Below are 25,790 nucleotides of genomic sequence, written 5' to 3'. Positions count from 1 at the left end.
CTTAATAAACAAGAAGACAAGTCAGAGGTGGAAAGCACTCTTTCTGTTCTTTCTGTACGGAAATAATTTGAAGAATGACAGACTGTGATTGTAATTAGGTAGCAGTGTGGAGTAGTGGTTAGGGCTCTGGACTCTTGACCGGAGGGTCGTGGGTTCAATACCCGATGGGGGACACTGCTGCTGTACCCTTGAGCAAGGTACTTTACCTAGATTGCTCCAGTAAAAACCCAACTGTATAAATGGGTAACTGTATGTAAAAAATAATGTGATACCTGTATAATGTGATATCTTGTAACAATTGTAAGTCGCCCTGGATAAGGGCGTCTGCTAAGAAATAAATAATAATATAATAATAGGCACCATAAGTACAGCTTGGAAGGGTTTAAACTTTGATGCATCAAACATCACTTCTGTGCTTTTATAACTCAAAATGACATGCGATTGCACAGAAGGCTCTAAATGTCGGCTCAGTGGGGGTTCCCTGGAAATAGTTATCCTTATACAAATACAATCCCTTTTTCAATTTAGATTTTGCTATAACAGTAAAACTGATGGACACTAACCATTGTGGCACTGTGAGATGGGCTACTGTCCACTGAATACTAAGTTGAGACCATCTGTTCATTTCACTTAATCCAATTTCAAACCTAGTCCTTCAGAGCTGAACAGCTCATGCATTCACCCACTGCCACCGAAAACCCATTATTCACTCAGAGAATAGTAAATGTGCCCATTAATTTGCCGGGCGATATTCTATCAGATAAAGAAAAGCTGTGGTCATTCATTCAGATGCTGTGCTGGCAAGAGATGCCACTCGATGTGCCCAACAGCCTCTCCTCATCCCCTGCAAGTTCTATAAAAAATCACCTAGCCTATTGTATGTTGATGTTCCAAGCTTGTTTCCAAGGTCTAAATGATTTAATGACCAAGATGCGTGGAAATGGCATTTGAAGGGCTTTTTGTCAAAGCCCTTGCTGTTTTGTGGTATTTACAAATCGGCTTGAGTGTTTTTTTTTGTTTTAGGCTGTTTTCTCATTATTTTCCTTTGCTCTTTCTCAGCAAACCTTACTTGCTCTCTAGATCTGCCATTGCTCCATTCTTAAGGCACTTTGTGACTTGCTCCTGAGCGGACCCTGGCAGTAGGGGATCGGTTAATGGTACCAATCAAGGGAACTTTCATGTAGTTCAAGTTAATAGGAATACAGTTACATTGTTAACATTTTGGATCATGGGTGTTAATGCTGTCTTTGTGATTTCATTTTTTTTTCTGCTGTATTACCTTCTTATTAACAGGCACCCCGTAGATCCTGGCATTAGTGAACACACAAGGCTGTCTGCTATTCAAAACATGCGAGTCTATTGTACCTAAACACCTCAATACAGCAAGTTATTCTGCTGGTGAAAGCAGCAGCCTGATCTTGAAGGACTGTGAAGCTTTTAACACCTCATTGGTGTTTTAGTGGTCAATAAAAGGCCTCCCCTACAGCCCTCATCAGTGTCAGCAGCCTACTGGCAAAAAAACAAACTTGAAACACGAAATTGAAACACGCGCCTCCGTAACACAGCCTCCCGTCTTCAGCTCTCTCCATTTTACACCTCCCACCCATACGAACGAGAGGGGACAGCTGTGCTGCCTTGTGACTTCAGAATCTGTTGCTTGAATCACTCTTAATTATTAACAAGTGCCTTTCATTTATATCAGGCACAAAAACAAAAAAAAAACTTTTATGTCACAGGATTGACAAACTTTTTACGTTTATTACTCTCTTTCTCCCATGTCAGGTCTCAGAGATCTTGCCCTGTCCGTAAAGTTTCAACCAAAACTTCTATATAGGTCGTCACTCTGCCTGCATGTAAGCAAATGCAAATGTCTTCATGCATTTTATACCTTATTCATGCTAGCTAAATAATATGCACTCATCACGTGTTGGAAATGTAACTGTTAATGACTGGACTGGCATTTATGTTGATCGGTAGTCTGGATAGGGTATTAGTATGTTTCATTAGGCTATTTGGAGTAACGTCACCTAGTTTGGGGTTAGCAATGGGTGCTAGTCAAGCTGAGACTCTATGTTAGTGAAGGTGGTTTAAAGATTAGAGCAGATTTAAGGGGAAGCTGTGCAATGAGAACAAGCTTTGACTAAAGAAAGGTATGTGAGCTAAAGAACAACCTCACGAAGACAGTCACCTTGTTTTTTGGGAAATATCTTAAATCAACCTTGAGTATTTTTTTATTTGTCCAATTATAATTTTCCCCCCCCGATTTTCTCCCAATTTGGAATGCCCAATCTCTTTTTTCCTCACCGCAGCAATTACCCGAAGATTCAGTGGGCGTCCTCCGACCCCACGATCAAGCCTGCTTCCTTTTTCACCCAGGAACGCAAGAGAGGATGGAGGACAAAGGCCAGTCCTGCAGGTGTCAGCTCTGAGCTTACTGGGTGCCTGGTCAGCAGGGTTCACTGTAGCGCGATGAGGAGAAACAGTCCCTGCTGGTTTTACCTCCCTAACCGACGGGAGCGCCTGGGCCAATGCGACGCTCCCTTCGGAGTCCCAAGTGAAGACCAGCCTACTGTTAGAGTTAAAGCACACCACACTGATTCTGACTTTTAATTTTTACAGCTTTCCCTTGTCCCTTATTGCTTTATTATATAGTATAGCTTTCTTTAGCTAAGGCATCTTACTTGTATTTCTTTTGATGATCAGTATTGGTTTCACAGCCTAAATTATTCATTTCAAACTCAATAAGGACAATCATAAAAGAAGCTCACACTACAGGTTTCTGGCTGCACAAAAAGGACTGCAGCATGCGTTCTTGTAGTGTACAGCTGGATTTTGTGGATCGCTCACAGCACAGTGCAATCAAACCCTCTCAACAGGTAGCCCAGGCACTTCTATTACTCTGTACTTTCCTACAACTTTGGCAATTACTGTGGGATGGATGCATCTCGCCCCTGATGTTTCCACTTCCTTCTTTGATGTGCCTGAAGCTTGAAAGCTCATCCACAACCCAGAAGGCAAAGCTCTGATCCTGCCAGCAGACTGAACAAATCATCAGGTGCACTGAACAGGCAGCTCCCACAGGGAGAATCCATCGAGATCTGCATCTCATTTCCAAAGGGCTCCTGGAAGACAGCAGCAGCACACAATCCCTTTTGGTTAATAGATTGACAACTACATTGCAGAACACTACAAAATATGATCTCAGCCCAGCACAAATAGTATACACCTGTTTCTACACCAATACAGAGACACACCTCATCTTCAATATGCAAGCTGCAGGTTGTCTGTGTTAATCCCCTTTTCTTTCTTGAAGGTTAAGTATCAAACTAAATAGAAAGTGATCGCTGGCTGCACCTTGGCTCTTCTCTAGGCCTTAAATAAACAATAACCCACGGGATGCTTCCCGCCTAATTGTTTAATATTGCATGGATAAATTACTTAAAAGACTGGACTGCATCCACAGAGTCACATTAGTTTGGCGCTGACCCAACAGTGCATTTAACCCAGAGGAGAGAGGGAAACTTCTTGGAAGAACATGATAGTGAGGGGGTCCATAGCATTGACAATCCAGGATAGGGGGTGTCCTAAGAGACAGGGTCCCAGAGAAACAGAAGAGAAGAGAAGAGAAGAGAAGAGAAGAGAAGAGAGGGTTCCTTTAAGTATCTTCAATATTTTTTTCAGATATATAAATATATGGGTCACCAAAGCGACAGGGCACATTTGTACATTACTAACAACAGACAAACAATCTTTCTATTAAAGATGGACCGCCTCCTGCAATACCCACCAGGGTTTAAAACGGAGTGTTTCTTCAGTGCGAGAGAAGGGCATTCCAGGATAAGGCGGCTCTTTTCTTAAATGAAAAAAAAGTACTCAAACTTGTTTTTACTCTAAGGACACAGAAATATTCCTTTGATTTGGATACCTAAGTGGACAACTACTTGAGTAGGGCAGCGGCTGTTAGCCTAATAGGAGTGGCCATTACAGTTAAGGCAGTTAAAGCCCAAGTCATTACTTCTTTATTGATCAACATGTGCCTATCCAGACTGCACTCAATACATTTTACAGGTGACCAGATCTGCCTCTTTTGTGCAATTCATTTGGCTTGGATGCCACTATCAAGGGGTGTTTTTCCAGTAGCTTCAAATGTAATTTTAATTGTTTGTTTATTATACTGGAAGCTGTTTGCAATCCTTCTGAGTGGTTCTGGGTCCTGTTGCATGAATACTGAGTCACTGGTGGTATAATTTTTCTCGAAATGCTTAGCTTTGTGCTTGTCTAGAGAATCTTATGTACCAGTACTGAGCAGCCTTCCTCGTTCTAATCCAATCATGTGACAATATTACCTTTCAAGTCAGCCACGCCTACTCCCCACAATCAAACAAACAAACTAAAGGTAAACAAGTGCAGATCCACCAACATCGAGCGCTTGTCAGCACAGCATTAGCCTCAGGGCAGCATCTGAATTAATGACCTCAGCTTTTAATATCTGATCAAATACGACACAGCAAATTATTGGACACATTTATTGTAGAAAAAAAGAAAATCAGGAAGTCTTAGGATCCAAAATGTAGCTACAGTATGTAATTACCAGTAACAAAGCTTTGTGTGAAAAAAAAAGTTAAAAGCATCTCTTAATTTTAGATCGAGAGGTTTGTGTGACAAACAACATAGTATAATTATAAGCTGCTGAAGCTCATTATAAAACGTCCTTTATCTAATATGATTTGTGCCCTATTAAAATGGCACTTATTTTAAATGAGTTTTAGCACTTAAGAAATAAGTTGCTAATTTGTTTTGCAGGAGTGTGGGTATGATGCTCCCTCTCACACAATCTGAAGCATTAACTGTGAGCGAAACTCCCGCTTGCCTTTCTGCTGCAGTACACTTTTCTTCACCACTGCTAATGTTGGCAAACCTTAAACTAGCTTTATAAATAGCTACACGGATAGTGAATATGACCCAGATTAGTTTAGTTAACGCAAGAGTCTGGGAATGTTCAATCTGTCCCAATATTTTAGTTCAAATTTAATTTCTCCAAGAAGTAATTTGCATGTATTAATTATCTTGTTTAATAACATTGCTCTTTTTTTAGGAATTAAAGTTAGGTACTTCGCATAACTGGGAACTTGTTTTTAACACAATTTAAATCGACATATACAGCATCTTGAAAAGTAGTGTTGGATCACCCCTGCTGGCTGCCACGCCTAGTCATTTTGCATTGGTAGTAAATGGATAACAATTGGGGCCTCACTGCCCTTGTGGGACATTTTGCATTTTAAAATGGGATGACTATCTAATAGGGGACACCATGATATTTAGTAAGCAAGGGCAATAAAAGCTTCCAAGAATCTCAACATTGTGGCCAAGTCCAAGTTCCGTTAAGTTTTTTTCCCCAACATAGTGGTGCAAAGGATATAGAGAAAATGTATGGTGACGGTCATTTGTAAACCCTCCCCGTTGAATCGTGTACTGTTCCACTAGGGATTGAGTTTGAATGTGGAATAGATTGCGAATACACAGCCTAAATAATACAAGCACCATCAAATTATGTAGCATATAAAAACAGCAAAATAAAAACGTCAAGGCTTACATTAGGGCATAGGTCTGTAGGTCTATAATCTATAGGTATTATTAGGTACCATGGGACTTTGCAGAGTGCAGAGCGCCACCCTTTATTCACTCCCCCAATTCCAGACCAGAGTGCAGGAATCTGGCTAAGGTCAGGGCATTTCTAAATCATTATTTAGTTTTGTTATAAAACCCAACTGGGGCAGCTCTAACAGCTAGCAAAGCCTTGCTACAAAGAGAAAAAACGATCCATTATTTAGCAGGCAGGGGAACAGGAGATGGGAGATGTAAAGTATCGCCAATGTAATTACATTTCAGAATGTTCAATATTTGTCATAGTTTTATGAAAAAGAGAGGCTTTGTTTTTGTTATTATCCCCAGTCCTTAGAGACAGCACTGTTGATTCAGTAGCTAATGTTAGAGCCAAAGGACTTTGGGGCATTGTGGCCTAGTGGTTAGAGCTGAGGGACTTGGAAGTAGTGTGTTCTAGTAGTTAGAGCTCAGGGATGGAGGCAGTGTGGCTTAGTGGTTAGAGCTGGGGGACTGGGAAGTAGTGTTGGCTTGTGGTTTGAGCTCAGGGACTAGGAGGCAGTGTGACCTCTAGTCCCAGTTAATAAAATATGCTACATTTTAGCATACCACAAGAGAAAAGATAGCTGGCACAGACACACTGGAAGTGGCGATGATTTGATAAACGTGCGATCCTCCTGGGCATTGCCAGGGCAAGCAGAGTATATGTGGAGCATGCTGGTGACATATCAAACCCACCTACTACAAACATCACAGGAGCCATTTTTCAGTTTCATTCAGTCAAACCAGTGCTGGTTTTCAATTCAGGCTGAACACAAAGTTATTATGGAAGAGACAGAAAGAGATTGCATTATTTATTTCTCTTTACCCAAGCGTTTCATTCTGATTTGATTCAGGGAATTCTCGATGGGATTGCCTAGGTAGCTGGGAAGCAGATTTGTTTCTTTATTTATAAATGTATTTATGTCTTTATTCATATTATACATTTATTTATCTGTCTTGTTTGAAGAGCACAACAATTAATTATGAGGTGGTTAGGGACACCTCCTCACAGAAGCCCTTTTACACAAAGGTGTGTGGTACACACAAGGCATCAGAATTGTTTAGTCCGACCCAATACAAATGAATCCCAAGAAATAAATGATAAATGTGTTTTGATCTGTCTATGCACCCAATATAAAAAAAACAATGGACCCTAGAGGTCAGTTTTGAAAGCCTGCTCAGTGTTATACTATACTGCTATTATATATACACTATACTGCTATGATATAGTTGCATTTTAAAAAGCCTCCCCTGTTACTGACTTTAGGAACGGCTTTCAACTGAAATAGTGCCAATGAAAACCTGTCCATTGCCATGGCAACAGCCCAGCGAGTGCTGTGGCCCTGGCTTTTAACAGCTGCCAATAAAACCTTAACTTTAACACACAGTGAGTTTTCATATTGCAGCTGTCACTTTTTAACAAACAAGATATGTCTGTTTTGTTGTTTGAGGTACGTAGCTTCAGGACGAAAGCATTCCTTCCCCTGATCTGTCCCCAACCTACATCTCAGCTTTCAGTTGAACTTCCCCCGAGGCCGGCCAAGTGTGCCCAATTTAAAAACTGAGTCTGTAGAGAGGATGACAGCGCGCTCCTATTAGGGGAACAGAAATATATGAAATCCTGGAGAAAGACCATCTTGATAAATCTCATTTAGCAAACTCAGTCTTCCAAATCTGTTTAAAAATATTTAACAGTGAAATAAGGGAGTTGGTGTCGCTCTTGCAACAGAGAGGAAATCCTGGAGCTGCACTATGGTGTTTAAGTGGGGGGCTTCACCACTGAAACCTATAGCACAACGACCCTTTCAACATGCACGGTTACACTGCGAAACAACTAAAACCACATTTTTTAATGGATATATGATATCAAAACTAACTCTACTGCCCCTTCCTGTACAAGCGCAAAGAATGATGGACTTGGGGGAGCCTACCGAAAGGAAATCATTTCAGAACTCTTACACCCCTTTGCCAGGGTCCTGAAGACCTGTAAAACAAGCTGTGTTCGTCCTGATAGAAACCTCTGGGGTACCGAATGGGTACAACCAACCAAATACACCGATGACCTTTACAATGACACTGACCCTTCACACAAATGTTTCATTCTTGGAAGTCATTGATCCCTTAATACAGAAGCTTCTGTATTGAATTAGGCTAGCTTTAAAATGCTCAATATTAAATTGAATGTTACTAAGTTCTCTATATTTACTATATTGGCTCTCGAGATTCAATTGAATTTAGTTCAGTATTGCTGAACCTAGACCCAATAAAAATCTACATTAGATTTGCAAAGGGGGTCTTGGAAGGCAGCATCAGCAGTAAAAATCACATTTACAACTTTTAAATTTGCTGTCTCTGAGATACCCAGTGCTAAATGCTTTATACTGTATTGAATTTGCTAGCTCTGAGATCCCCAAACTCTGCATTGAATTGCAAGGCTTCATGAGTCCTACCATATACAATTTCATTCACAACGGCAATATGAAATCAATTTGCAATAGTTTTTTTTTTTTCTAGTACTGGGAGTGTAAATGAAAACAAAAGCATGCATACACATGAGCCTTTGATTTGCAATTTAATAGCATCCATCTGTCTCAACATATATTCAAGGGAACACAGATTCTCTCACTGTGTTTGCTTTTATGCAAGTCATTAGTTTGTGTGCAAACACATGCTTTTTCTTGGAGAGGCTGTCGGTACAGCACAACACCAGAGTAACTGATTTAAACTAATTTACCACTGCCTTAAGCTGTGATATCTCCAGGCCATGCTCATGCATCTGCTCCTTTGGATACACCAAAGGTACAGTAATGCGTTTCTCGTAAGCTCTTCTGAAAACCCTACCTTTTAGACAAAATCAAATAGAGGGACTAGAAATGAATTTGCACATACTAACTTTTATTTTACAAACAAAGGAAGCTTTATTATTATTATTATTATTATTATTATTATTATTATTATTATTGTTGCAACACGCACTGACCACCAGGTGGCACAGTGTGCGGTACCGGTTGAAAAGCTTATTAAGCTGAATACAAAGATAAAAAAAACAATGTTAAAGGAAATTTGATAAAAGCCATCCTTCCCTCTCTCACCTCTTCCTTGAAAACGAAATCCTAAGACTAAACTAAGTAAAAAAAAAGGGTGAACGTTATGACAAGGTTTCTTTCTCAATCTACTTCGTATTCCTGAAGATCGCTCCTCGTTCTGCAGCAAGCAGCATGCTCAGTCAGGTGGCTTGCCAGGCCCGTGCATTCTATTACCAATCTGAATTCCATGCTGGCAGCGAGCTGCATTCTCATTACGGGATACCCCGGGGCCTTGGCGTAGTACCAGAGCCAGTCATTGTTAACTAGAGCTGGGGCCACGGAGCATATGGGGAAAAGGGGTGAGGGGCTGCCCTCAAGTCAACAAAAGAGGTCCAGGTTTTCTTTCCCCTTTACACCTCAATTCAACCCTGTCTCTGAGCCAATTACATACACCCCCTGTGGCAAGCACGTCAACATAATTTAATCCAGTGTTGAACCAACACAAAAACAAACCCCAGTTAACTCATTTCAAGGTCATTTCATTTCTCTATGTGGTAGCTGAAATGATGTGTCCAAAAGTTTAGACAACAAATGTGATGTGATATTTTAAGAATTATACTATAATCTACTAAAATTAAAAAAGAATAATGACGAATGATTATATAAAGCCAGTCTAAATACAAAGTGTAGTTTAATGGTTGTCCCCGGAATACACAAACCCACAAAAGAACAAAATCTGCATTAGTTTTTGTTTTTTCCATAATCCTGTTGCACTATTTCTATTCCATGTTTGAAACATCATCTCAGCCTGTGCTGGGATGCATTGCAGAGTCGCTGTCTTTGATCGGGGTTGACGGGGGCTCAGTGATGAGCCTGAGCCCCCCAAGGAAAAGGACCTGCTCCCTCTCACCAGGAAGGGGGGGCAGAAAACTAGCCCACAGACCCGCGCTCTCACAGCCTCATTACACAGTCAATATCCTGCCAACACCTCTCCGAAACTAAGAGAGCGAGCTGCCAGACCCCTGCTGAGCCACGCAGACAAGATTTTACAGCAATGTATCAGCATATGAATAATACGGGCCATTTCATATTACCGCATGACTGTGTTAAACCGTTCTCTCTATATAGGGCAATAGCAATAGTGGAATGTTTCAGCTATTTTAGAAGTTGTTTTGTTTTAGGAACTAATACAAACAGTACACCAAAGTTGCATCTGCAGTACAAACAGTCAACTCACCTCAATATCAAATGAGCCTATAAAATGCATATATTCATGACACTAGGGTGCTATACGTTTGTTGTATAGTAATATGTACAGCTATAAAGTAACTAATTCGCTTATATATGTTGTTTGATTTCAAAAGCACCTTCCCTCATATTCTCATATCTATACATTAAATTGTCCTCTGTAAGAGTTTTTTATTGATAAATAAGGTTTTGGAAGACTGGCATTGGTAGATACATCCATTCACATACAGTACAATAAAAAACAGGTTCAGACAGTGTATGATTGAATAAAAGAAAATAATACTTTGGGGTGAATGTCAGAGTGGATACTGGATTCACAGTCTTCTCAAGACTGTGTTAAATGACCCATAGTTTAGCTTGACAGTACTTAAAGTTCTGCTCAATTTAGCAGATTAATCAAACAGCAGCCCTATCCAGCCCAGTCTGTCTCCAGCAATACTCCAGTTCTTACACTGAGTAGCTGAGTCAAGCACAAGACCAGGAATGCTGTTCATTATCATTTATTTTGACTTCAGTTAGGACGTTGTGTTTCTAAAGCACTCCTCACAGTGCAGGATGAGAATGCTGGAATAAGTGGGGCACACTATAAGGTAACCCTAAAATGATGCTAACTTTCTTATTTTTGCAATGAGTTGCATAAAACAGGGTTTACAATTTACTGACAGACTGGACCTGGACGCGGGACATTTGCTAGGAAATCGGGACTGTCCTAACCATATAGGGACTGTTGGCATGTATGCAAATGTATTTTAAGAAGAAACCGTTTGTACAATGCCTTGTGTGCCTTAAGGGGTTAAGTGGGCACTTGCTAAACACAGTCCAATCTTTCATAAACTTCAGTACCATTTTCATTCCTTCAGCTCAATTACTGTATAAATCACAATACTGTCTGATAACAATCGAACTTGTATGTATTAAATCGGTGCTTTACAAAATAATCTAGCAATAAAAATAATAGACTGCATTTTTAATTAAGTCGTTGTCAGTCTTTTGTCTTTTTAGCACTTCAGCATTTCTAAATTATAGAGTTTCACAAAGAAACATCACTAAATCATCCAATTACAATTTACTGATGTCAATTCAGTTTTCTTTTTTAGCACACTGGAAAGACAAGAAAACAAATTATATAATTGAAATGGGGCATATAGAAAAGGATGGTAATTACAACAAATCTTTACAAATTCCCCAAACTGATTTCCAACCTTGACTCAATCCTATAACCCACTGCAGATTGGCCCCCCAGTGTTTGGCACCTAGCTGTTATTGTCCTGCGTTTGGCATGCTGGAGGACTGTGTGTCAGTGTGGTGGAGGAGTTGCAAAGGGACTCACATGCAGAAGGGCAGCAGCTGGAGCAGGTTCTCCTTGGTGGGGCTGGCTGTGAACTTGGGCAGGGTCTGGATCACCTTGTTCATCACACTGCGCAGATAGCTCTGCAGCTGTTTCCGCCGGCTCTCCACAAACTTTGCATCCTGCATGACAAAAACAAAACCCGGAACAGGTCAAGGATCCAGTAATCAGAGACCACATACACTTTATTTACATTGATTTGTAATGCCTTATTTGCAAATGTGTTTTTGTTTTCTCTGTCAACACCCTCTATGGTATATTTACAGTATATATGCATGATCTGGTATTTCTGAAAAATCCCTTCCATAGAATTATATATTTCTAATGCCTTTAAAAATACTAAATCATTTCAGCTAGAATTCTTTTTCAATGTCTTCAATACAGAAGTACTAAAAGTACCAATTGAAGACATTGTTTCTTTAGGGATTTTTAAATGTATCTATACTGTCGTGCATGTGCAAAGATTAGAAAGGCAATTATAATGATTAAAACTTGACTTAATGTAAATGTGTCAATTCCCTCAGAAGTCAATAGTGAGCCCCTAAATTAAATCATGTGTGATCACACCAGTCAATGGAGTTCCCCTTGGGACTCAACGTCATTACAAATGTAATTGAAAAGGAGCGGTCGAAATGGAATGCCTGGGTGCAAGCACATTTTCTACCAGATATGTTGGAAATGGAACTGGAGTTGAATAGAATGGTGGCCATATTACACAATTAATGCAATAACACATATACTGTATACACACCTGCTACCAGTTTCATTGTGGTCAACTGTATATTGTTCTACAAAGGGAAGTAGCATCAATAATATACAATTGTCTATTTTACTGTACATTTTCCTCATGAAACATGTCTAAATATTTGACAAGAAACTCATCAACACAAATCTTCCCATTGACCGGTTTCATTACTAATGGATCTATTTTTTCACTAGTTCCAATTTCCTACTGCCCCTATAGGTAACCTACGATCTTGCTCAGCATGCACAGCACCATAACATAAAATGTAAGAAGAGTGATTGAAATGAAATGAAACACTGCACATGCAAAGCAGTGCATTTCGAGTGAGGGATGGATGGACAAGACTCTCACACACAGGGGGTTCATCGCTGATTGATGCACTCTGTTTCATTAGCTCCGTTGTATCTCATTTGGTAATTATTCAATGCTTCTTAACACCTAACAACTACATATTTGAACTCTTGAAATGCTACAGTTCAGCCAAGTGAAGCGCTTTCCAGTTTGCAGAAATACATTGTATGCCCAGTTCCTTGGTTCAAGTCAAGACAGGTACAGGACATTTTAATATTCCAGGACCGGGTAAAATACGCTGGTCAGAATATGAGTGAAATGCATGTTAGCAGCAGGATCTCTATCAGGGTATTGACTTTGAAATCTCCTTCAGCTAATTTGTTCACAATGTTATTTTTCCACAGTGCATTGTATTGAGCTATATATATATATATCTATCAGGATGTTTGATTTACAGTATGTCTTCATAATTGACTATCAGCAGTATTTCAATAACCAACATCAATCTCCCATCATGTAGACGCCACCAGACGTGGTACAGCAAGAATAACCACAGATAACCACATAATCTAAGTTATAGGGTTTAGAACCTGGCTAATTCTCAACAAAACTTCAATTTGGAAGAAGTTACAGAGGAAGGCAATTGAAGGGAATTGATATTAAACCTACCAGAGAGAGGAAACCATTAGCTCTATCAAAATATAGTCAACTATTCCAATTGTATTTGTTAAGACTCCTGAAGGCTGATTGTGGGGAAAGATATCAGTGTTGTACAGGTTTCACAATGCTTTACTAAGGGTTCCAGTGCAGAGCACAACATTAATATGCTTCACCAGCTCATTTTCCCCACAATCAGCCACGAGAACTCTTTTTAGAAGGGACTGTCAAATTATTAGAAAGTATGGCAAACCAAGACAGAAAATAATCTTACAGACGATACATAAATAGGTAAGAAATACAACATTAGGAAAATAGAGAAAGTATCCCTTTAATAGACAAAGATATATAATGATTTAGTGTCTAAAAAATGGTTTAAAACCATGGTAAAATGTAATATAGAGCATTCCCATAGTCCTGCATATGGGCATGTGTATGTGTGTGTTTGTGTTTGCATGCAGATCAATAAGGATACCCTGGCACATACACAGCACCATGCCATGCTCTGAGGGGGGTGGGGGGGTGGGTTTGCAATATGGCTCTTTTCAAGAGAGCTGGGTGCGATCAAACACAGCCCTTTCAAACAAAGGGTTGAAACAAGCTTTCGATGTCTAACCTGCGGTGTTTGAAGTGATCATTCCAATATCTGGCACAGCCTGAAAGATCACTGGGAAAAGAAGCAAGGTTTGTGAATACACAGTGCCTGGCTTTGAAACTTTGTTGCTTTATTGCTTTTGTTTTTCAATTTTGAATTTTTAGCTGACTAGAGAATTCTGTAAATAAGAAAATGTGCAAATTGTGCAATCAGAGTATTACGATGCTAGGTTTGATGCTCCAAGTTAGAAAAAAACAAACAAATCAACAATAATCAACAACTTTTTACATGGGGTTTTAAACTTGTATTCATACATTTGTAGAGGCTACTATACTAATATAGAATTAAAGAAAGTTACTGAATGTAAAGCGTGTAGGTCAATAGGGAAAGCAGCTGGTTGGTTAAAGTCGAAGGGGTGGGTATAATTTCACTCTCCAAGAAGTGCAAGACCACCTGAAAGCATGGCTTGCAAACAGAGATTTCTTTAGCCAGTGTAGTACCAAATGCCATGTTTTAAAATTGAAAACTGATTGACTGAGGTTTCCTGCAACTACTCTGAAGTAGCTTCTGAATGACTGTCATAACTAGCTTTGTAACATACAGTTTCTTTACTTTGAAAAAGACCCTATATATGTTACCCTATTAGTGTACCAATATTGTCCATATTAGCCGCACTGCACTAATTCAGTGTAATACAGTACCACTAAGTAGGTCCTTGACGATGCTTCTCAAGAATGGTATAGCAGAACTCAAAGAACTAACAATTCCTAGCCAGTTCTGATAGACTTGTTAATGTCTCCCAGTGTGTAAATTAAAGTAATCCAAAATACAGATGTATTTATTTTTCACATTTCATGTGTAGCTTTTCTGCTCAATATATCCCCTTCAGCCCTTATAATATTGTGATTAATTATCTTGGTGTTTACACTAAATAAAATAAATTACTAACTATAAATTACATTACCTGGATTTTTCATTTACAAAACTACATTTAGATTAACTTTAAATCATTTAGAAATTGCTTGACTCTAAATTACACATGTTGAAATTACTCAACACAAGTAATTTGAAGAATTTCCCATCAAACAGACACATTTGTTTATTGGTTTTTAGGTAATTCCATTAATTCTTTTTATTAGTTTTTTAATCAAGTCTACGAAGCAATTTAAAAACAAAAGTGAAATATTACTTAAATTAATTTCCCAGGCAGCATAAAAAATAAAAAAAATAGATGATTTAAAAAATAATGGAATTCAAACACCTACAAGGATCTAGAGTTAGACAGTGATCCAGGATGCAGCTCATGTATGCCTGCTTGGTTAGGAGAAGTTCTGTTTATGGTTGTTTTCAACTTCATCACTTAATTTTTCGATCAACACCTCCACAAAGAGAGGCAATCGACTAGTTCCCCAGAATGACTTCTCACATCCCTTTGCGCTTTTCTCCTCGCAAGCTTTCTTTCCTTTCTTGGTGTTCCTGGCAGTCTGCCCGCCCGCCTTCAGCGTTGACGAATGATGGGTGATAATTGTTTGTACAAGGCAGAGCCACTCAAGGGACGAGGATCAACTGCTGAACTATCTGACCTTCAGCCCTCGCTCTGTGAAATTAAGATATTAGCTCATTGTTTATAACCCTCCTCCCCTGGAACCTGGGCACTGATAGCCCGCTGACCTGAAATCATTAAGGAAGTCATTCTGTTTCATTTCCAAAAGACAGAAGGGGGCGCTTTGTGGAATGGCTTCTCAGAATCAAGAAGAGCAGATGCAGTGTGAGGTCTGTGACATTGCCTGAGGTTAGGTTAAAAGGTTAAAATACTGCAGCACCATCCGTCTGCATCTAAATAATGACACTCCAAACTCAACTCTCCAGCACTGGCACCCTGGCCTCCGCCTGACACCCCAGAGATGGATATAAGACTCCTACTGCACAGCAGTTTCCCCCTATCCGGGTTTTAATATGGGCTTGATAGACCCCAGTGTATAGGTAACAAGCTTAAATGTATCTTATTAAACTCAGTTAGACCAGGAATGGATAAAACTGCTATCCAGTCTTATTTCCATGCCTGCACCTGTATAGTGACCATTCCCCTATGCACGCCATTCTCACATCTCTTGCACTGTCATTGTTACGCCTTAATAAGGAGCAGAGAACAACATTGCGTTAGAGTTACTGAACAATGTGTTAGAAATATATTCAGTTCTGATGCAGACCTGTCGTATCCCTCCTCTAGGTGACCTCTGTAAGCACAGTCCCACGGATCAGACCAGCCTTATCTTGTCCAGAGTGAATTAAAAGCTATGAGAACAGCTATTAAGTACAGTTCAGTGCTTGTCTGACAGGACAGGCTGGAATTGCAACAGATAACAGCCTGAAACATCGGCACTGCAGGATTGTTCAATCTACATTCATGGTGGCTTGTAAGGCTGTGTGACAGAGGAAGATGGATCAGTGATGGAAACAGGTTGTGGTTAATTAATAAAAGTGGCTTATAAGCCAGTGTAAGCCACTTCTATTAAAGTATACCTTAAAATACGGAGTGTTACAACTCAATGTTTATCTAGATTTTTAAATAAAAGAAATACAATCAAACTTACAGTGAACCGTAGAACAGAAAATCAATACAGAGCTACAATACAGGGCTCATAATTTGGTGATGTGTACTTTGATTGAATCCTTTAGTACTAGGCAAATACATTATTATATATTATACACTCTGTTTATAAGAATCAGTGATATAAGAATCAACTGCATATAGGTAATCAAAGCCACTGGGAAACAATCATTCCCATACTAACCATGTTAAAATACTCTGCTTGTAAGAATCAAGCAAGCCGCTTATAAGAATAATTATTTCGGGGCAAACTGTGTCAAGTGCAATGACGTGTACAGCCAATAAAGTTGTTTTTGAATTTGAATTTGATCACATCCCGCGTGATTAGGCACATACGCAGCGTGGCTCGTGCAATGATGCAGGGAACACTGGCACAGGCAACGCGGGCAGAAGGGGGAGGGGGAGGGGGAGGAGTGTGGCGTGGTGTGGTGAGGAGGGGGGAGGGGTGGAGTGTGGAGTGGCGCGGTGAGGAGGGGGGAGGGGGTGGAGTGTGGCGTGGCGTGGTGAGGAGGGGGGAGGGGGAGGAGTGTGGCGTTGCGTGGTGAGGAGGGGGAGGGGGAGGATTGTGGCGTGGCGTGGTGAGGAGGGGGGAGGGGGTGGAGTGTGGTGTTGCGTGGTGAGGAGGGGGGAGGGGATGGAGTGTGGCGTGGCAAGGAGGGGGGGATTGTGGCGTGGTGCGGTGAGGAGGGGGGAGGGGGAGGAGTGTGGCGTGGCGTGGTGAGGAGGGGGAGGGGGTGGAGTGTGGCGTGGCGAGGAGGGGGGGATTGTGGCGTGGCACGGTGAGGAGGGGGGAGGGGATTGAGGAGCTTTGAATCTCAGCTTAGTGAAAAACTGTGAGATTTGCATCGCAACTGAAAATAAGCCACAGATGCTTAAATGCAGTGGTACTCAGGACAGTATTTTACTGTCACGCAATGTCATTTTAATTCAAAGGCCATTACACATAACACCGCACGGCAGTTAAACTAAGCACCTTCACGAGACGATCACTTCTCAAGTATACTGCAGTAAAATAAGATTCTGCAGCCTTGCGTAAACACAATCGTGATCAAATAACAAGCTGCTTACCCACAAGGACTTGTTTTGATTGTTTTGATGTATTGTCCCCAGTGATTGAGCACCAGTGCCATTTGTATACTGTATTTAAACTGCTGATGCGCAGAGGCACACTTTTGCTAATTTTAATCATATCGGTCAGCTTTTAAGAATCAACCGCTTACAAGAATCAAATCATTCGGGACAGACGTGATTCTTATAAATGGAGTGCACTGTATTACTTAATAAAGGACATCTCTTTTTTAATGCAATTCTATCTTGGTTTAAAGTACAACAGTTAGATCAATTATACCCTATTATTTACCAGAAGCAAAACGTAGGTGAGGATTTCTTTATACAGTACCATTGATATAAAGAGTAGGACAGCATTGCCAACCATTTTCTGAACCTGGCAAAAAGAAAACCATTATCCTGGGTGAGAAAAAACTTGTCTAACTCTTCTAATGAGCCCTGCTTCATTCAATCTGTTGAATGTGGTCTTCTTGACCTTCTCTGACCTTGTGTGATCTGATCTGTGGGGTGTATGAAGCGTGATGCATTGGTGGTTGCTGGTAGTGGTTTTCCTCCTTGAGATTGCTAGTGTTGATACTTGGAGTTTCACAGCACTCTGTCTTTGTCAGCAGCCTACTTGGAAATTAACCCTTTACTGCCTGTTTCTTCTTTTTTTTTTTGCTCTGGCAAGAATGCATAAAGTCTCAGGCTGTTCACATGTTCAGGTATCTATACTAACTTTCTCTCGCCTAGCTTATATTTCCTCGACTTAGCACATTCGTCAAAATATCAGCTTGTGTTTTTCTGTTCAGCTGGCATTTCATTATCCTTTAGTTTCTCTAACTGTCTGCTGATGCTCACACAGCAATTGTGTTTCTCTACAGCTAAGTGGAAACCACTGACAAACACACAAGTCACTCCCGAAGGGTTATGTAACATTACCGTTTCAATTAGGGATACAGTTCATGCCAGGTATAGCAGGCAGCTTTCAGAGATCTAATCAGTTTGTTATCACAGTGAAAGCACACTCCATTCTCATCTCACGAGCCCTGTCACTCTACTAGACACACTCCATTCTCATCTCTCCAGCCCTGTCACTCTACTAAACACACTCCATTCTCATCTCACGAGCCCTGTCACTCTACTAAACACACTCCACTTTCATCTCTCCAGCCCTGTCACTCTACTAAACACACTCCATTCTCATTTCACGAGCCCTGTCACTCTACTAAACACACTCCATTCTCATCTCTCCAGCCCTGTCACTCTACTAAACACACTCCATTCTCATCTCTCCAGCCCTGTCACTCTACTAAACACACTCCATTCTCATCTCTCCAGCCCTGTCACTCTACTAAACACACTCCATTCTCATCTCTCCAGCCCTGTCACTCTACTAAACACACTCCATTCTCATCTCTCCAGCCCTGTCACTCTACTAAACACACTCCATTCTCATCTCACGAGCCCTGTCACTCTACTAAACACACTCCATTCTCATCTCACGAGCCCTGTCACTCTAATAAACACACTCCACTTTCATCTCTCCAGCCCTGTCACTCTACTAAACACACTCCATTCTCATTTCTCCAGCCCTGTCACTCTACTAAACACACTCCATTCTCATCTCACGTGCCCTTTCACTCTACTAAACACACTCCATTCTCTGCTCTCCAGCCGTCACTCTGTCAGTGAACCAACAAGATGCGTTTGAATTGACCACTGAGTTGATGTTATGACAAGATTATTCACAGAAGACTCTTGCCACTCAGGCACAATGATGCACTTGTGTTTCAAACTAAGCTTCCTGGCCAGAATGCAGGCAGCAGTAATTTAGAAGTAAACTATGTTTAACCTTTGTAAATGTTATTGCTTCAGCTGCAGATGTTGTGTGTTATTCTAGTTACTACAGCTTTGGTGGCAAAACAAACCTTTTAAAAAGGAAATTGGCTTTTTTTCACACCATTGAAGCTAGTACAAAGGCAAGGGCACATTTTCAGTGAGAAATTAAACAACTGTTATGGTGTACAACTTGCAAATAATAACTTTGCTGCAACAGAGAGCAGTTAAAGTAGTTTCTTGAATAAATAACTTACTTCAGAATAAGGCCCTCTCTCTCTTCGTATACCAGCCTTTCACACTTACTCTAGCAGAGATGGCTCAGCACTTCTTAATAATGTGAACAGAAAAAAATATTTGTCACCAACAGAGCTGAAAATTACTCTGTGTTAGGAAAACCATATGGAGATGTAAACTTGCACTGACAAACAGATTTATTTTTTTGCCCTGTAGGCTTTCCTTAAGGAGGTCCTGTGGACACTGTGATTTGATAACAAGGGAAAATGTTTAGCTTTGCCAAGACTTGGGCCAACTCATATGCAAATTTAATAAATCATATTAGCTCATCACACTTGAAGTAATCATTAATAGCCTTCTACTGCTCAAGTAATACAACAGCATGCCTACTTGTAAAACAGGTTCAGAGTGGTACTCTATACTGGAGAGGTTGCTAGGATTTTTGCTCTTTACTCCGTTTGCTTAATTTCCCTTTCTATGTCAATATCATTATGAATTCTTAATCAGTTTGCACTTTTTTGATGTGACTGTGATATGCTTGTTATGTGAATTTGTATGTGTATCTTATTCTTTTCCAGCAGCCTTGGCAAATGCGTATTAAGTCCCATCACAGACACAGATCCTTATCAGAGTGCTTATTAGAGGCATGGCTTTGCATGGTTTGAATTCTGATCAAACTTTAAATACACTTAGAATATTAAGTGTGTCACAGGATTCTAAATCAGACGATAGCAATTTACATTCCAAATATGCAGAACTAAATCCTCTGAGAGCAGATGAAATAGGAAAGACACAAACCAATACAAGAAGGTTTTGCAGGGGAGCAATAACAAACAGTGATGTATCTGATTGATGCCTGATGCATTGGTTGTCACTGCCTGTGTGGGACTGCTTGTTGACTGTTGAGCAATCGCTGAGATGAAGGCGTCAGACTTTATCACGATCAGAACTATCCCTTTCCCATCCAGCAGCAGTTTTCATACTTTTCATGCCTGTGTGTGTGTGTGTGTGTAACATATTTCAAAGTGCCAGCGGCCTGCACTGCAGTAATAAGGTTTCTTTTAAACTCAGCGTGAGCTTGAATTACCTTTACCCCCCCACCTTACTGTCTCTAACAAGTCTACTTCACAGGCCCAGCTCCTTGCACTGCTCTTGATGGGCTTAATGACCTCCCCTTCACTGACGCGCAGATGATGAAGCCAGGAATTTAGAACCTGCTGCTGCTGCACACGCAGGTATTGTACTGTACAGGGGGGGGGGGGGGGGGGAGGAAGAAAGAGGGGGAGATGTGAGAGGCAGGGGGTCAAACAAAGACAGAGAGAAAAAGGCAACAAGGAAGGCAGAAAAAAGTGAGTGGTACAGAACGTCAATGCAATAATAACGTTTTTGTATTTTTTTTTATTCCAGAGTATATGAGAGAGAGAGAGATAGTATAAAGTGAGAGAGAGCTTTTCACCTGTGGTTTAGCCCTGCTTTGTGTTTGGGGCAATGTTAGCCCTATTAATTAAAAGACAAAATTGACTTGAAAGCACTTGCTTGTGCACTCTGGAGACTGTCAAGTGCTTATTAAGATTCTGAAGATCAGAGCTTGAGTATGGAGGGCAAGCTTTTACTGTTACATAGTATAGTTGTACTCCCATTTTCTAATTAGCACTGAATGGCAAAGCAGTAAAGTACATTCTCTCGTACTTCTGAAACTGCAGAGCGTATGTAAGTGACAAACAAAGGTTATCAAACATGCTCAAATTGTATTTTACATACAAATAGAGACAGAAACCAAAGCAATCCTGCATGCCTTCAAAATTGTGGACATGGCAAGTCTATGTCATTAAATCCACATGTTTGCCAAATGCACATTGGAGACTGAGCCCGCCCAAGCTTGCAAGCGCATATGCATAACAAACTAGTGCAACTGGAAAGACAGCACATCAAAACAATATTCCTTGCAGTATGTATTTACAGGGGCTAATAGCTGGCTTAGTTACAAAACCTCACTGTCTAAAACGTGTCAATAAAAACACATATTATGTCACTATCATAAGACACAATATAGGATTCCACATATTCCCACAATATACTTCTAATACGAAGGTGTACAGTACAGTATGAAAAAGCCAAATGTATTGCCTTAAATCCCATTTACTTTGCCAACACACAGATACCAGCTAAACAATAATAATAGTAACACAACAACGCAGGGCAGCTTTGAACTATAAGCTTAATAAGGTAGGCCCTTGTATCTTGAATGTGTGTAGTCAGTCAAACTGTTCCATCAAACAATCAAAACAACTGGCCATGAAAAATAGCTGGAACAAAAGCATTTTAGTGTATTTGTTTATTTGTATCTTTCCAAGCCATTGCATATATTGATTACAGATTCTATTGATTTTGTCAAAACTGTTATTTTATTGGAATTCTCTATTTTTACAATATCCATCCATAAGTTTGAATTCTGTGTAAACCGATAATTTCAATGGCAATTTTTTTTTTTTTTTATCAATGTTTTCATCACACTGTATTAGCATAGGTGCCTATTTGCAGTAAGGGTTTAAGTACAGTTCAAACACTCAAGAGAACTGACCAAACAAATGTTTAATACATTATTAAGCAATTAATTTTCCATCATGGAAGTAACAGCATTGTGAAATGTAAAACTAACTATCATGGCAAGTGCCTACAGGAATGATTCACAGTTTCAGTGATGAGACCCCAGCAAGTCACCAGCTACACAGATTGTAACCGACAGGATATTACGTCAACGGTAAAACCTCTTGCTTGCAAACGTCAGGTGGTATGAAATCTCATAGTAGGTACCTGCATCAGTGGCTCCGTAGTCAGAGTGCTGGCCTCTACCTTTCTATGTTTGTACTCTAAAGATGGCGATTTGTATGGAATCCAGATCAGCTCTAATGCTATCTCTGTTCTCTGTTGGGAAATTGCCAAGCACTGCTGGAGCAGTGAACAGCTGGTACTCTTCAGGAGGAGCCTAGCAGGGGCCAGCCTGCCGGTGACAACAGCTTCACGCAAGACATCATAGTATTGAACCCCTGTGGTCAGAAACGCTTCCCTACAGAGCAATTTAAACAGTTTGCAGTCACAGCCAATCAATGCTGTCCTGGATGTCCATGGTGGCCCTACAACCTGTTGATGGTGTTATGGCAAATTATTCTATTTTTTTTTTAACCTGTTTTGTATGCAACACACAGAGGAGCTGTTAGATTATTGTTAAGATTAGTTTTTCATTTTCACTGGTTTTCTGAAAATGTGTCTTTGCTTTAAAAGAGGACCCCAAGATGATCTAAACAGCAGGGATGGAAATAAGACTCCTAAGGCACAACAGTTTCACCCATTCCAGGTTTTAATACGAGCTTGATTTGCCATAGTGTATAGGTAACAAGCTCGGGTGTGTCTTATTAAAGTCATAAAGGATTGGATCAAACTGCTATGCAATGGAAGCCTTATTTCCATCCCTGAAACATCTGTGTTTTTAATACAGCTGCCTGATTTTTTACTGTATACTTAATTGTATTAATGTGAACAAGTGAGTCAATAAATCACCCCTGAGGGAAAGCCCAGCTGGGCTAACACCTAGTTAAAATATAGTGGCTATTAAATGGGATACAGTTTAGATCATTAAAATAGATCTTATGGTCCAATAGATAAGAATGTGAATGTAATTCTATTAGGTACACAATAACAGCACTCATCAAGGCACAAATACATGTGTGTTTCTCCCAGTAAAATCCCTAGCGGAAAAGATGCAGCTGCATGGAGGATGCATCATGCACCCCCATATAAATATAGCGTGTCATTACAGGAGTCACTCTTGTCAAAGCCCCCGTTCTTGACATAGCCCGCCACACCCAGGGGAACTGACAAGTGTGGATCTGGTATTTTCTACAGCACTGACTGCCACATCGTTCATTTGGTTAGTCAGTTCATTTCACACAATCAATCACGCACATGTCAAAAATATTTAGTGATAGTTTTTTATAAATCTATCAGAATAAGTCTATTCAATTGATCTACATGGCTGTTGATCTAAGAAAAGCTGTCATTTATATCATTAAAATAGCAGGTGCTTCACATATTTTTACAAACAGGAATACCGTAAAGAGACTCCCATGGAGTTCAATGATTGATTTCCATTACATTGGTATTTTAATTAATTATCTGTATGGAGGCAGCATTTAGATCAGCCACTGCTTAAATCAATTGAAAACCCCTAGAGACAAACTGTTTTTCCTGCTATGGACTGAGGCAGTGGGGAAGCCTAGACATCTCCTAGCCCAGCCAAGTGTCAGTCAGCACTACAAAGTGGTGCAGTGTGGAGAATAGAGATTACAAATAGTAACAATCATCAATGTGCAAGTAGGATTGAGTCATTTACTGAAACGTGGGAAAAGCTTTTATGGAGTGTGTCACACATACCCAGGGGGGAAAACAAAATAAACCCTAGCCCTACGAAATGTAATTCTGAAAGAACGGATTACAGAAAAAAAACAATAACTGGATTAAAAATGACGTGACAGCTAATCTCGACAGACCGAACGATTATCAACAAAATCCTATTCCTATCAAGTCTGGTGCTTTTTATTTCAACTTTGAAGAAAAAGCTTGCTTTTTTCTTCTTTATTTTGTATTATTGCCTTTCTGGCATTACAGTAATGTTCAAAAATGCATTTTTATATTAAATCACTGCCAGTACTGTTATTATGGCTTTTTACCGTTTGAGGAACTATAGAAAAAAGCAGTCTCATGAAAATCAATCAGCCACACAAGCATTTTGTTTTCTGGACAATATCACACTGCCTCTCCCATACCCTGCCTCCTTGCATTCAGTCTGCTTCCCAGTTCACTCTCTCAGGTAAGCCTCCTGGTCCTCAACTTCACAGCCCTTTCTTTGCTGGCAAACGCTGTATCACTTATACATTCTGGCTTCAACAAATACAGCATCAAATGTCAATTCTATCACCTCTGGTGAAGAAGAGGAAAATTGTGACTGGACACTTTCTCCTTTTAAATGCAAAACAGAGGGATTTAGAAGATGGCACCTTTTCATGACAGAAGTGGGATTATCATATGCTGCTGAAAAGGCCTAGATCTAGCGCTGCTCTTGCTGCTCTGAGTGGCTGCCAGTGCTAAAGCTTCACACAACATCAATCTCCTGCTAAAGCTTCACATAACATCCATCTCTGCAGCCCTTCCAAATGCTCTAGTGACTGACGGCACTGAGGGTCTGTATGAGTTTTGCCAATGATTTAAATTTGCAAAAACGTTCCCTTCTCTTGCAACTGTTGATGACAAAAAAGATTTTAGCTGCTCAGTTAAACAAGTCGAAAGTTAGAATTTATATGCAGTTATTTTAAGAGTCTCTTCTACAGTAGCTTCTTAAAAAAAAATGATGTTTTAAGAACCAGTAAAGCTGTCTATTTATACAGTTATATCCATTTGAAACATTTGGCCAAACTATCAATACATGTGCCTGTCCGTCAAAGGGGCAGAAATAAACAGTGTGTGAAAACTGTGAGATTACCATGTCTACACAGTGAAAGATTTACTGACTTTGAAAGGTGGGAGTGAAAAATTCTGCTAATCCCCCTTTCCCCCTGCATATCTGTCCATAGGGTAGGTACAGCACTGACAGATTTATTCCCGGTGTTCTTGTGAAGAGGGATATACTGCCAGCTCTGTGCACCAAAGCCCTCAGTCTGTTACGGCACAGGGCAGCACAGAGATTAATTTCTTGTTGATTTGTTGCATTTCCCTTGTCGCTGACTAAGCAGAGAAGACAGAGAACTCGGGTGGAGAGTTTCACAGATAAACAGTTCATTTACAATCATGTTATCACTTTCATTCTGTCAGCAGTTCATTTCTTACAAAAAAAAAGACAAGCTGCTAACAAACAGAAAAAAAGTTTCCAATTGAGAACTTTTTGGTTCCTACTTACTTGCCAAAACCAGTGTTGGCACACTGTCACGAATCCATTAATGGACTGTAGTTAAACTGCTATGAATATGCCAGCAGCCTAAAAGGTTTGCTCTATGTCATGAGGAAATCTGTTAAGTAGAAGGTCCATTATAGGCGAATCTAACATCTGCTACACTGCGTAGACCTCCACTATCAGACTATGTGTACCGTATTATCATCAAAAAAAAAACATGTACCAATGTCAGAGTATAAGCAGAGAATGGCTGAAGACAACAACATAATAAATTGTGATTGTAGATCAACATTTTAAAAAAGAAACCATACTGAAGTCTTGCAGGTGGATTCTAAGTGATTTGTACTTTTTTACTGTCTCTTCAACTCTATTGAAACATGCGCTTATCCCACATATAGAAGAATGCCACAAAAGTTGGAATAACTCTTGGAATAAAAAGGTGCACATTCAAATATTCAACCTGTATCAACTGATCACAGCCTGTTCTGTTTATTTACTGTACCTAAAAAATGTAAGCATGACATGCAAGCATCTTCACTGCATCCCCATGGCCATGGGG

At 40.1% G+C, this 25,790-nt stretch overlaps 1 protein-coding gene across 6 annotated transcripts in view; it reads right to left on the bottom strand.

Annotated features, from left to right (window-relative positions):
• Positions 1–25,790, bottom strand: part of snx29 (sorting nexin 29) — a 125,823-nt gene that overhangs the window by 20,591 nt on the left and 79,442 nt on the right. For 3 of the 6 annotated variants that reach the window (XM_058995862.1, XM_058995863.1, XM_034052483.3), the window contains exon 20: positions 11,248–11,387. In XM_058995862.1, the coding sequence (XP_058851845.1) occupies positions 11,248–11,387 (140 nt within the window). Of the gene's footprint in view, positions 1–35; positions 3,123–3,364; positions 3,585–3,787; positions 3,854–11,247; positions 11,388–25,790 lie in introns of those variants that run through there. The other 3 variants (XM_058995860.1, XM_058995859.1, XM_058995861.1) reach the window with 3 other exon arrangements.

This window comes from Acipenser ruthenus, chromosome 22, assembly GCF_902713425.1.
Source record: "Acipenser ruthenus chromosome 22, fAciRut3.2 maternal haplotype, whole genome shotgun sequence".
NCBI classification, from domain to species: domain Eukaryota; kingdom Metazoa; phylum Chordata; class Actinopteri; order Acipenseriformes; family Acipenseridae; genus Acipenser; species Acipenser ruthenus.
The sequence above is the reverse complement of the archived record's forward strand: the minus strand, read 5'-3'. Positions and strand labels throughout refer to the sequence as shown.